The sequence below is a fragment of the Nerophis ophidion genome, linkage group LG28 (genome assembly GCF_033978795.1).
Source record: "Nerophis ophidion isolate RoL-2023_Sa linkage group LG28, RoL_Noph_v1.0, whole genome shotgun sequence".
Lineage (NCBI taxonomy): Eukaryota > Metazoa > Chordata > Actinopteri > Syngnathiformes > Syngnathidae > Nerophis > Nerophis ophidion.
Window position 1 is genome coordinate 20,497,412 of NC_084638.1, and position 13,068 is coordinate 20,510,479.

The 13,068-nt window shown below is 39.2% G+C and overlaps 1 protein-coding gene across 1 annotated transcript; it reads left to right on the forward strand.

Moving 5' to 3' along the window:
• The first annotated feature begins 5,253 nt into the window (after positions 1 to 5,253).
• Positions 5,254 to 12,480, forward strand: LOC133544929 (zinc finger protein OZF-like). The gene is made up of 2 exons (XM_061890171.1): positions 5,254 to 5,302; positions 10,987 to 12,480. Exons 1-2 carry the CDS (start codon positions 5,254 to 5,256, stop codon positions 12,255 to 12,257), a joined length of 1,320 nt encoding a protein of 439 aa, XP_061746155.1. The 3' UTR covers positions 12,258 to 12,480.
• The last annotated feature ends 588 nt before the right edge of the window (positions 12,481 to 13,068 follow it).

Here is a 13,068-nt window from a genome sequence, read left to right on the forward strand (position 1 = left end):
GAATAGAGCATTTAGAATATTGAGAAGAACACATAATTTCCAAGACATGATCCAATATAAAAGGCATCAAGCTAGAGTAAGGTATGTTATTAAAAAAACAAGAAAACACCATTGGAGAACTTTTTGTGAAACACTAAATAGAACTACTCCTTTAAGCCAGGTGTGGGGAATGATCAAGAGAATGTCAGGGGTCAGAAAAGAACATAAAAATCATGTGATGAAAGATGGAATGCGGAGTGTGGTAGGAAATAAAGAAAAAGCAGAACTTTTAGCAAAAACCTTTGTTAAAGTGCACAGTAATGATAATTTGAGAAATGTAGAAAAACAAAAGAGAGAAGAAACAATTAGTGTAAATATTGAGGAAATGAAGGAAGACAACGATAATAGTTTTATCAACACTATGGATATGACATTTTCTTTGGATGAAATGGTTCGAATTTTAAAAAAAAGTTAAAAATACGACGCCAGGGAAAGACCTGGTGAGTTATCAAATGATCAAAAATTTAGGTAGCATCGGCAAAGAAGTGGTCTTGAAATTATATAATAGGATATATGAAGAAGGAAAATTACCAGATGAGTGGAAAACAGCTGTAATAATTCCAATATGCAAGCCAGGGAAAGATCCGGAAGAGGCAGGAAATTATAGGCCGATAGCATTGACCTCAAATTTGGGCAAAGTAATGGAAAAAATTATTAATGAAAGATTAATATATTATTTAGAGTCAAAAGAAATTATAAAAAACTACCAAAGTGGTTTTCGCAAAGCAAGAAGCACAAATGACCCAGCAGTGCAGCTGGAAGAGGAAATTAGAAAGGGACAAATAAATAAAGAAAGTATAATTGCGGTATTTTTTGACATAGAGAAAGCGTATGATATGTTGTGGAAACAGGGGTTGCTGATGAAACTAAATAGGATTGGGATTAGAGGAAGAATGTACAGATGGATAAAAGACTTTTTAACAAGTAGAACATTATTAGTAAAAATAGAGAATGAATTTAGTAGAGAATACAAAGTGGAAAATGGGACCCCACAAGGGAGTATAATAAGTCCAGTACTATTTTCCATCATGATAAATGAAGTTTTTAGTGAAGTGGAAGGGTTAGTGGAGGTGGCATTGTTTGCTGATGATGGAGTGATGTGGAAGAGAGGTAGAAATACAAATTATATAGAAAAGAAGATTCAAAAAGCGGTAAATAATGTTCAAGACTGGGGGACGGCTTGGGGTTTAAGATTCTCTGTTGGAAAGACAAAAGTCATAAATTTTACGAAGAGGAAAGTACAAAACAAGCTCCAAATAAAACTCTATGGAGAAAACATAGAAGAGGTACAAGTATTTAAATATTTAGGAATTTGATAAAAATATTAACTGGTCAACCCACATCAGCAAGATACTGGAGAAAAGTAAAAAGGTGTTAAATATAATGAGGGCTTTGAGGGGTAAAGATTGGGGGGCTGATGGGTTGACATTGAAAACAATATATATCACTTTAATTCGATCTGTTATCGACTACGGATGCATTATTTATCGATCTGCTTCAAAAACTCTACTTGAGAAAATAGACCGGATCCAGTCGCAGGCGTTAAGATTATGTTGTGGAGCTACTAAATCTACTCCTGTGGCAGCATTACAAGTAGAAAAAATGAACGAAAAACCTTTGGACATGAGGAGAGATCAACTCTCAGCAGTTTATTGGGCAAACTTAAAAGGATCCAAGCAAGGACATCCAACCCGTCAAGTGCTACTAAATTGCCAAGAAAAAGGGAAGAAAAAAATGAATAGTTTTGGGTGGATAATAGGAGATATATGTAAAAAAACACAAATTGACAACATTAAAGTGAGCCCTACAGTACCAATTCCTGCAATACCACTGTGGATGTATGACAACCCAAAGGTAGACATGCAGTTACTGAAGAATAGACATTTAAATAGTTACCAAATAGAACAACGGATTGAGGAAATGTTTTTTGATAATATTATGATATACACAGATGCATCAAAAACTATAAATAGTAAAGTAGGAGCTGCTGCAGTTATCCCACAGAGAAATATAGTGTTGAATAAAAGAATTAGTGATAAACTATCTGTTTTTACGGGGGAATTGGTAGCAATTTATATGGCAGTTAACTGGATAGAGGAAAACAAAGCTAGGAAAGTAGTCGTGTGCTCGGACTCCAGCAGTGCATTGACGAGCATAAAAAACATAACATCAGAAACAAGACTAGATATAGTTTATGAAATAGTTCAGGCAATCTACAGAATAAATAAAGCGGGAGGTGTGGTAACATTTCTCTGGGCTCCTGCTCATGTAGGAGTTGAGGGAAATGAGTTAGCTGATAGATACGCAAAACAAGCAACCACTAAAACAGAAGTAAACATGGAGATTAAGCACAGTAAAGAAGAAGTGAAGAGCATAATTAAGATAGAACACAATAAAAAGTGGCAGAATAATTGGAATAAGGAAATAAAAGGTAGAGAGTTTTACAAAGTCCAGAGGAAAGTAGGATTAATGAGAGGAGGGGGTAGAAATAGGAAAGAAGAAGACATTATTACTAGAATGAGATTAGGACATACATATCTAAATAGTTCACTAAAATTGATAGGCAAACATACTACAGGACTGTGTGATTTTTGCCACCAGATAGAAAATGTTGACCATGTCTTAATACAATGTAGGAAATATAATAGAGAAAGAGAAATACTGGAAAATAAGTTAGCAAAAGAAAATATTAGGTTAGAAGTGGGAGATATATTAGGATTGCATTCAGAAAACATAGGATATAAAGCAATATACACATATTTAAAAAACACTGGGTTAAGTAAAATAATATAGAGTAGGGATCCACCTCGGTCCACACTCCATTACAGTAGGTGGCGGTAATGCACACCAGAAGGTTGCTTGCCAGCCGCCATAAAAACAAAAGAAGAAGAAGGAAGAAGAATGGCCTGTGACCGGGTGAAGGAAATGTGCACCACTCACTATTGTCCCAGTGAAACACGTGTTTGGCCAACATTTGTTCCGCGGCTGAGATCACCTCGATGACGTCACACAGGAGGAAGAACGAAACAAGATGGCGTCTGACGGAGAATACGTTGTTTTGGTTATTATGGTTTCTTGGTCTTAAATACAACGTACATGTGCACATGTGTGTCGTTTAACAGAGTAAACGTCGTTATTAATTGTTTGTATGCGGATACATTAGTCTGAGTGCACTTTGACGCGCTAGCCGAGCCCGCTGGTTAGCTTAGCTTGTTAGCTGCTAACAAACAGAGGCGGAAGTGATCGACACATCAAAGCAGAGATCCAATTGTTTTTATTGAGTTTGAGTTTATTTCGAACATTGTGTGAACATGTCTACATTACAAATGATGTGAGTGTTGGTGACTCAGCGACTAACTGCTGCCGTTGAAGAAATATTTGTGATGATAGGAAAAAAACAAAAAAACGATAGAGTACAAGGAGGAATTTTGTCCAACAAAAGAGGAGAAGGAGTGACAATATTAACTAGTGGACGCTGTTGTAAAGAAACATAAACTTGTGTTACACATCCATCCATCTATCTTCTGCTTATTGGCGGTCGGGTCGCGGGGGCAGCAGCCTAAGCACTGAAGCCCAGACTTTCCTCTCCCCAACCGCTTCGTCCAGCTCTTCCCGGGGGATCCCGAGGCGATCCCAGGCCAGCCGGGAGACATAGTCTACCCAACGTGTCCTGGGTTTTTCCCGTGGCCTCCTACAGGTCGGACATGCCCTAAACACCTCCCTAGGGAGGCGTTTGGGTGGCATCCTGACCAGGTGCCCAAACCACCTCATCTGGCTCCTTTCAATGTGGAGGAGCTGTGGCTTTACTTTGAGCTCCTCTCGAATGACAGAGCTTCTCACCCTATCTCTAAGGGAGAGCCCTATTCCGGCCGCTTGTACCCAGGATCTTGTCCTTTCGGTCATAACCCAAAGCTCATGACCATAGGTGAGGATGGGAATGCAGATCGACCGATAAACAGAGCTTTGCCTTCCGGCTCAGCTCCTTCTTCACCACAACGGATCGATACAGCATCCGCATTACTGCAGACGCCGCACCGATCCGCCTGTCGATCTCACAATCCACTCTTCCCTCACTCGTGAACAAGACTCAGAGGTACTTGAACTCCTCCACTTGGGGGGGGTACTCCACCCTTTTCCAGACGAGAACCTTGGACTCGGACTTGGAGGTGCTGATTCTAATCACAGATGCTTCACATTCGGCTGCGAACCGATCCAGTTAGAGCTGAAGATCCCGGCCAGTTGAAGCCATCAGGACCACATCATCTGCAAAAAGCAGAGACCTAATCCTGCAGCCACCAAACCGGATCCCCTCAACGCCTTGACTGCGCCTAGAAATTCTGTCCATAAAAGTTATGAATAGAATCGGTGACATGGCGGAGTCCAACCCTCACTGGAAAAGTGTCCGACTTACTGCCAGCAATGCGGACCAAGTTCTGACACTGATCATACAGGGAGCGGACCACCACAATCAGACAGTCCGATACCCCATACTCTCTGAGCACTCCCCACAGGACTTCCCGAGGGACACGGTCGAATGCCTTCTCCAAGTCCACAAAGCACATGTAGACTGGTTGGGCGAACTCCCATGCACCCTCAAGGACCCTGCCGAGAGTATAGAGCTGGTCCACGGTTCCACGACCAGGACGAAAACCACACTGTTCCTCCTGAATCCAAGGTTCGACTATGCGGCATAAACTCCTCTCCAGTACACCTGAATAGACCTTCCCGGGAAGGCTGAGGATGCTTATACATATTGACACAAATATATACAAAAATACTAACCTTATGACGGATGTTTTTGCAATTGTTCGATTTGATCTTTCACAACACCAAGTGGCCACAGTAATTCATGAAGTCAAGCTCATGGCAACGAACGTTGAATGATGCGGACACGTTAGTTACTGGATACTTTCTATCAGACTTCTGTTTTGGAGACTTTGTGTCCGTATTAAGCAACTATAATTATTTTATATGCTTAAATGTGCTGTTTTAGCTTAGCTGTTGTGTAGCTGCTAGCTCTTTGTAGCCTACAGCAGGTGTGTCCAAAGTGCAGCCCATAGCTATGTTTTTAACCGACAACGGGGAGTGGTGAAAATGTGGTATTTGCGTGTCGGTCCAATCATCTGCAGCTACGCCCTGTTACGTCATTGGACTCAAGTCTTTGGCTTGGTAGGCGGGTACGAGCCTACCAAGCCAGGTGGTACGAGCACGAGCATGGAGGAGCCTTTGTGGTGGTGTCGCAGCTTGGTGGTCGTGCCGTCAGGTAACACCAGGAAGGTTCCTTTTGTGAGATATTGACTGGTGCTTTTTCTCCCTGGACTCCGACTTCATATCTGGTGTTGTCTTTCAGACCTCGGCCAAGAAGCCACGTAAACAGTGGCAAGAATGTGGGCGATAAGAGTGTATGTGCGTGGGCATTAACTTGCACCCAGTTTCAACTGGAACTCAGGACACATGATTAGTTGCACGGCCTATTCTAATCTATATTAAACATTTCTTAATGACTTCATCCTTCATTATCTTAATTAGATCCCAACTTTGGCTACCTGTAAAAATTAGTGACTTATGGTAGTCCATTTGTAAATAAAATGTTTTCCCAAATTATAGTCTCCTCACTTTAACCAGACAGTCATTAGAACAAAAGACCATGCAAGGACTTTGCCCTTTAAAAGGGAAAGCCTGAAAAAAGGACAGTATAAAGATGAATTCATTACATTTGCTATGAGGCATTTTATTATTGATATATTATGTTCTTATTACTTGGGGCGGTATAGCTCCGTTGGTAGAGTGGTCGTGCCAGCAACTTGAGGGTTCCAGGTTTGATCCCAGCTTCTGCCATCCAAGTCACTGCTGTTGTGTCCTTGGGCAAGACACTTTACCCACCTACTCCCAGTTCAACCCACATTGTTTTAAATGTAACTTAGATATTGGGTTTCGCTATGTAAAGTGTTTTGAGTCACGAGAGAAAAGCGCTATATAAATATAATTATTTTCACTTCACATGATATCTTGTTCTTCTATTTTTTAATTTCAAAGGAACTGCACTTTTTGGAATCATTCACAGTCCTTATGTATGTTAAAGTTAAAGTCCCAACAGTAGTCACACACTAGGTGTGGTGAAATTATCCTCTGCATTTGACCCATCCCCAAGTTCACCCCTTGGGAGGTGAGGGCAGCGGAGGCCGCGCTCGGGAATCATTTGATGATTTAACCCCCAACCCTTGATGCTGAGTGCCAAGCAAGGAGTTAAAGGGGAACATTATCACAATTTCAAAAGGGTTAAAAACAATCAAAATCAGTTCCCAGTTGCTTGTTGTATTTTTTAAAGTATTTTTTAAAAATTTACCGGCCCCGGAATATCCCTGAATGAAGCTTTAAAGTGCCTTATTTTCGCTATCTTCGAAACCACTATCCGTTTTCCTGTGACGTCATACAGTGCTGCCAATGTAAACAAACAATGGGAATACCATAGCAAGATATAGTGACATTAGCTCTGATTCAGACTCGGATTTCAGCGGTTTAAGCGATTCAACAGATTACGTGTAACAGTCAGTGTTCTGCGTTGTGTCTTTTTTTCGTGATGAACCACAGGATTCGAGTTGAAGAGGATTTATTCACCAGCTTTTTCATAGGGACAAAAAGAAAAGGGCGTCACATACAGTCCACAGTATCTCTCTCCACAGCTGCAGGAGTCAGTGCTCACTGAAACTCAAACTTATACTTACAAAAGGAAACAACAACAATAATGATAATAAAAATAATGAAAAGGCAAACAAAGCACAAAATAGTCCAAAAACTAATTAATTGAAATAAAAAACAGTATATAAAGTATATACATCAGCAGACAGCAAAAATATACATTAGGAAAAAAAAGGTCCTTATGTGTAGCAAATCACCTCTTTTTTTCCACACTCACAACTCATTTTATATATTTTTTTCTTACAATAAACAATGCCAAAACTTATTAACAGACATACCTTTTTCATAGGGACAAAAAGAAAAGGGCGTCACATACAGTCCACAGTATCTCTCTCCACTACAGAATAAAGAAAAAGGAAAAAAAACACACACACATTAATGGCACAGCAGCACACAATATGTCCACACAGACGCAGCAGAGTTCCCTCGACCCGTGCACAAACTCACGAGGCCAGGAAACCCCGCAGCAACTGCTGCTAGCATTAAGCTAATCCACACATCATTTAGCAAATAAGTCCGTTTTTTACAACACTTTAATAAAACGAAAATTCGGGAATTTAACCCGGATGCTTAACAGCATGCCACAAAACAGTGTTCACTTTGAAAATACTTTAAAAGTGACAGGCAAAAAGTTTATAAAAAAATAAAAAGGAGAGAGACATAAACATGACTTACCAGCTGCAGGAGTCAGTGCTCACTGAAGCTGGTCACACAGGTGCAACGCCAAATCACCCCCCAGGGAAACAAAAAGGTATGTAATAGAAAACAATAGAGCGGAACCTATTTACAATGACAGACACTTTTGGGGAAGTTCACAACAGAAAATGATGTGAAATAAATTACCAAAAATTAAAAATAAAATGAAATTAAATTTAGCTCGGCTACATACGCATGTATTGAAACAGATGGTTGGAGTATGACAGTATTGAAGAAGAAACTGAAGCTATTGAGCGAATAGCTATTGACGCTATTCATAACCATAGCATGGTAAAATGTGCGGACCAAACGATCAGGACTTTCGCATTTTGTGATAATGTAGCAACTTAAATTTGTCGATTGGTAAGTGTTTTTTTCGCATTAAATGTGGGTGGAAGGAAACGTAATATAGTTGCAAATGCATCTGCAGGTTATCCATACATCTCTGTGCCATGTCTGCTTTAGCACCACCGGTAAATAGCATGTTAGCATTGATTAGAGTAGCATGTAAGCATCGATTAGCTGGCAGTCAAGATCAACAAAACTCACCTTTGTGAATTTGTTGACTTTATAGTTGCAAATGCATCTGCTGGTTATCCATACATCTCTGTGCCATGTCTGCTTTAGCACCGCCGGTAAATAGCATGTTAGCGTCAATTAGCGTAGCATGTTAGCATTGATTAGCTGGCAGTCACGCCGCAACCAAATATGTCTGATTAGCACATAAGTCAACATCAACAAAACTCACCTTTGTGATTTCGTTGAATTTATCGTTGCAAATGCATCTGCCGGTTATCCATACATCTCTGTGCCATGTCTGTCATCGCCGGTAAAATGTGGAGACACTTTGGCACATTCAATGGGGGTCTGGCGGCAGACACTTTCGCATCTTCGGGCCAGTGGTGCAACTTGAATCCCTCCCTGTTAGTGTTGTCACACCCTCCGACAACACACCAACGAGGCATGATGTCTCCAAAGTTCCAAAAACTAGTCGAAAAAATGGAAAATAACAGAGCTGAGACCCGGTGTTTGCAATGTGTTGAAAATGAAAATGGCAACTGTATTACCTCGGAGACGTCACATTCTGCTGTCATCGCAAAAAGAGCGATAAACAGAAAGGCATTTAATTCGCCAAAATTCACCCATTAAGAGTTCGGAAATCGGTTAATAAAATTTATGGTCTTTTTTCTGCACCATCAAGGTATATATTGACGCTTACATAGGTCTGGTGATAATGTTCCCCTTTAAAGCCAAATTGGTTGTCTGCGGTGAAAATAAGATCCAAAACTCTGTATATTTCCACTTTCCAGTGATTTAGATATAGCATGCTGGCTCGGGCGATAGGTTAGTAATTGTCCATAGTCCCTACCTTACCAGCCTTGTCTTTAATGACAGGTACTAAAATAAGTGTCAGCCTAGCAGCTGGCAGGATGCCATGCATTACCAACCTACCAATATATACCTACTGCATGTACATAAAACCTTAATGAAGGTGTTTGGATGTTTTTTAAGTTCTTTGTAGGCAGAATAATGAGACTCTAATAGCCTCTATTGTAAGCAGACTTTTGATCGCATTTATTTACTATTTAGAATCTATAAAAGACAAAAAACATATGTGTTCTTGATAGGCAAATTAAATTAAAGTGTGGTTCCCTTTTAAGTGAAGTGAAGTATATTTATTTAGCTTTTTTCTCTAGTGACTCAGAGCACTTTACATAGTGAAACCCATGATCTAAGTTACATTTAAACCAGTGTGGGTGGCACTGGGAGCAGGTGGTTAAAGTACCTTGCTCAAGGAAACAACAGCAGTGACTGGGCTCATACCTGGAACCGTCGAGTTGCTGGCACGGCCGCTCTGCCAACCGAGCCACGCTGGCCTTAGAATATATTCAATTCTATCAAAATATCATAAAAATCATAAATACATTCTAGATATTTCTCAATAATTCCATGAACAATATTTGCATTTAGGAACTTTCTAATGTAACGTGTTTCTTTCTACATTTCTGTTAAAATGTAATAATAACTTATTCTTCTGTTTTGTTAAAATGTAATAAGCACTTGTTTGCTGTTTGATACTTTAAATTTAAGAGCTTTTGCAGGGTTTCTGTCGGTCATTAAAAAGCATTAAAAGTCATTCAATGGACTTTGCCTAAATTAATACCTTAAATGGTATTAAAAAACATTAAATACGATGTCCAGAGGCATTAAAATATTAATGCAATCGTAGGCCGGGACCGACATAAATGAAAATAAACTTAATAACTTAATACTTGCCATCATCAATAAATTGCTATGTCCGTCTGTTTCCTTTTTGGTCTGTGGCTTTTAAACTGGACTAAGAGTTCTCACTCTGTGCATCGCTCTCAGCACCTGAGCATGTTTATTCCACACTAGACTTACATGAACAAAGTGAGCCTCTTGTCAGTCATTCACAATCTTTCTTTCGGCTACTTGCAATTCTCCTCCACAACAGTTTAATGTTAGAGATTGAAATAGTCATTTTAATACAACACTGTAGTAGTACAGGCCCCCATATAGCTGCCCGTGATATGCCTGTTATTTGATTATTTAATTTTAGGCCCTTTAGAATTAGCATGTGTTCGTCCATTTGTGTCAAGGAAGTTAAATTAGGTCTGAAAACTTTTGACAAGTTGACTTCATGTCCATTAGGACATGTCAAAGTGTAAAATACCACCTGCCTTAAACAGAATATTTTACTTTGAAAGTAAACTAGATAATTTATTTTGTGTTTATGCATGACTTCCTGTCCCACACGAGTAGAGTTTACCTCAATTCAACTGCCTTGTTGTGTCGACCACTAAATATAGAAGACAGGTGATGGAAACTGACGCAATGACTTGAAAAAAACAAAACGAAACTGGCCTGTCGCCGTGGCGCCGCCGTTCCACATTCAGTGGAAATCCCCGGTTACACTTACAAATGTTGCTAGACGAGATAAATGAAACCATGAAGCAACAGGAAATACCCGTTCAACCCACAGCACTCGCAGTGAGCAAACTCGACCACAAGATGGTGTCATAGCAGAGACAACAATACAGAATACAGATTTATACTGTATACGACCTAATTTTTTCTCCAAGTTTATACAGCAGTAACTGACATTACAATCACAGGGGGCGCTTGAGCCTATCCCAGCTGCACTTAAGTGGAAAAGAATTTATCGCAATATAGATTTTAGGCCATATTGCCCAGCCCTCGTAAAAAGTGGTCTTCTTTTCCTGTGAATAATGTTGTAAAGAGCAGCGTGTTTGTTTTCAGGCGAATTCATATAATAACTGGTTATTTGAAGTACATGTAAACTTACTGAATGCCTCATGTGACTGAGCATATCTGGACATTTCTTAAGCATGTTTGTCATTTTGTGTCCTGCATACGTCTGTGAAGAACAACTTCTGCCTGAAAAACAGGAGTGTAGCTTCAGGATGGTGAAGGAGGATCCATCAAAGAGGAAGATGAGGCGCCACGGACCCTCTAGAATCTCCTTTTCCTCTTTGACACAGACCCTTCCCTGTAAAAATGAAGAGGAAGAGGAGGAACACAGCATCAGTCAAGAGGGAGATCATCTTGAAGTGGATCATCTTGAACTGCGAGTGGAGTTCCCAGTGACTGGTGTCCCTGTGGAGAGTAAAGATGATGAGGTCAAAGGTGAAGGTGAGAAGAGGGGAGGGGCGGAGCCTCCAAGCAGCAGCTCAACACAACACATGACAACAGAAGCTGATGGAGACCACTGTGGAGGATCACAAGCAGACAAGCTCTTAGCTCCACTATCAGATAGTGAGGACACAACGTCACACTCTCCTGACACTGATGATGAAGACTCTAAAGATGATAAGACATGTCACACTGACAACACTCACTTGAGATGTTCTCTCTGTGACAAAACCTTTAAATACCATTGTCGTCTGAAAATACACATGAGAACACACACTGGAAAGAAACCTTTTTCTTGTTCAATCTGTGGCTTATCTTTTACAAGGAAGGAACATATGAAAGAGCACACAAGAACACGTAGAGTAGAAAAAAATTATGTGTGTCATGTGTGTGATTCAAGGTATATACGAAGTAAAGGTTTGAAAGAACACCTGAAAAGACACACTGGGGAAAACCTTCTTAAGTGTTCTGTGTGTAATTCAAGTTTTGTCCAAGGTGAACATTTGAAAAGACACATGAGAACACACACAGGAGAAAAACCTTTTACCTGTTCACTCTGTAGTAAAAGTTTTGCACAAAGTCAAATTTTGAAAGTACACATGAGAACACACACTGGTGAAAAACCTTTTTCCTGTTCAACCTGTGGCTCATCTTTTACAAGGAATGAATATTTGAAAGTGCACATGAGAACACACACTGGTGAAAAACCTTTTTTCTGTTCAGACTGTGGTAAAGGTTTTACAAAAAAAAACGTGTTAAACGTACACCTGCTAATACATACTGGAGAAAAACCTTTTACCTGTTCAATATGTGGTAAAAGTTTTACACACTGTCAGAGTTTGAAAAAACACACACTTTTACACACCGGTGAAAAACCTTTTACCTGTTCAATCTGTAGTAAAGGTTTTGTACAAAGTAACACTTTGAAAGTACACATGAAAACACACACTGGTGAAAACCCGTTTTCCTGTTTCGTATGTGGTAAAGGTTTTGCACAAAGTCAAAATTTAAAAAAGCACACAAGAACACACACTGGTGAAAAATCACATTCATGTTCGATCTGCAACATGAGCTTTTGTGAACGATCAACCCTTAGACATGAGAAGACACCCAGGAGAGAAAGTGTTGAGTTGCAGTGTGTGTGGTGAAAGATTCTCTTCTAAGTACCAGTGTAAGAAACACAAGTGTGCTGGTGAGAACAGCAGCAGCAAATGAAACTGCAGGATTTGAAATAAACTGTCAAGACTGTAATTTTGACTTTCTAACAACATCAGCACATATAACATGTGGGACGTTGTTTGTTTAACAATCTTTTTAACACGCTTCTACATTTATAGATTAGATATTTTATATTAATGCTTTTTTCAGTCAAGTATATACATTAATATGCAACTTTGTGTACTTTTTTTTTAAAAATTTAACAGAATTACCATGAATTGATTAACATGGACCCCGACTTAAACAAGTTGAAAAACGTATTCGGGCGTTACCATTTAGTGGTCAATTTTACGGAATATGTACTGAACTGTGCAATCTACTAATAAAAGTATCAATAAAAAAAAAACAGTTTGGCTGAAACGGTGAGAGTAAACATTACAATACATATTTTACATAAAATAAATATTTTATGTGTATATCTATATATTCATCAGACAATTTTAGACTTATTCATAATAAAATTCATCATAAAATATTGAAGTGTGACATATTTGTATTTATAATTGTTAATAATCCCATAGATTAGCATCTTTATATGATATACATATGTACTGGTTCACATCTGAAACATCCTCTGGACCACTTCAGGAAGCATATTATTATTTACTTTATACATCACTTGTACAGTTGTCTTTTATACAACTTTAAAATGTGTGACTTTATGAATCATTTGTTGGGTCTCTATACCAGTGTATCAATTCTCTTTATTACTCTTGTAATATGATGATTGTGTTGTGATTG

Excerpts from the sequence above, each read along its gene's own strand:
- LOC133544929 (XM_061890171.1), top strand. The coding sequence starts at position 5,254 with ATGGAGGAGCCTTTGTGGTGGTGTCGCAGCTTGGTGGTCGTGCCGTCA. Across the intron at positions 5,303-10,986 it reads CTTGGTGGTCGTGCCGTCAG|AGGAGGAACACAGCATCAGT; the intron begins GTAACACCAGGA and ends ATGAAGAGGAAG.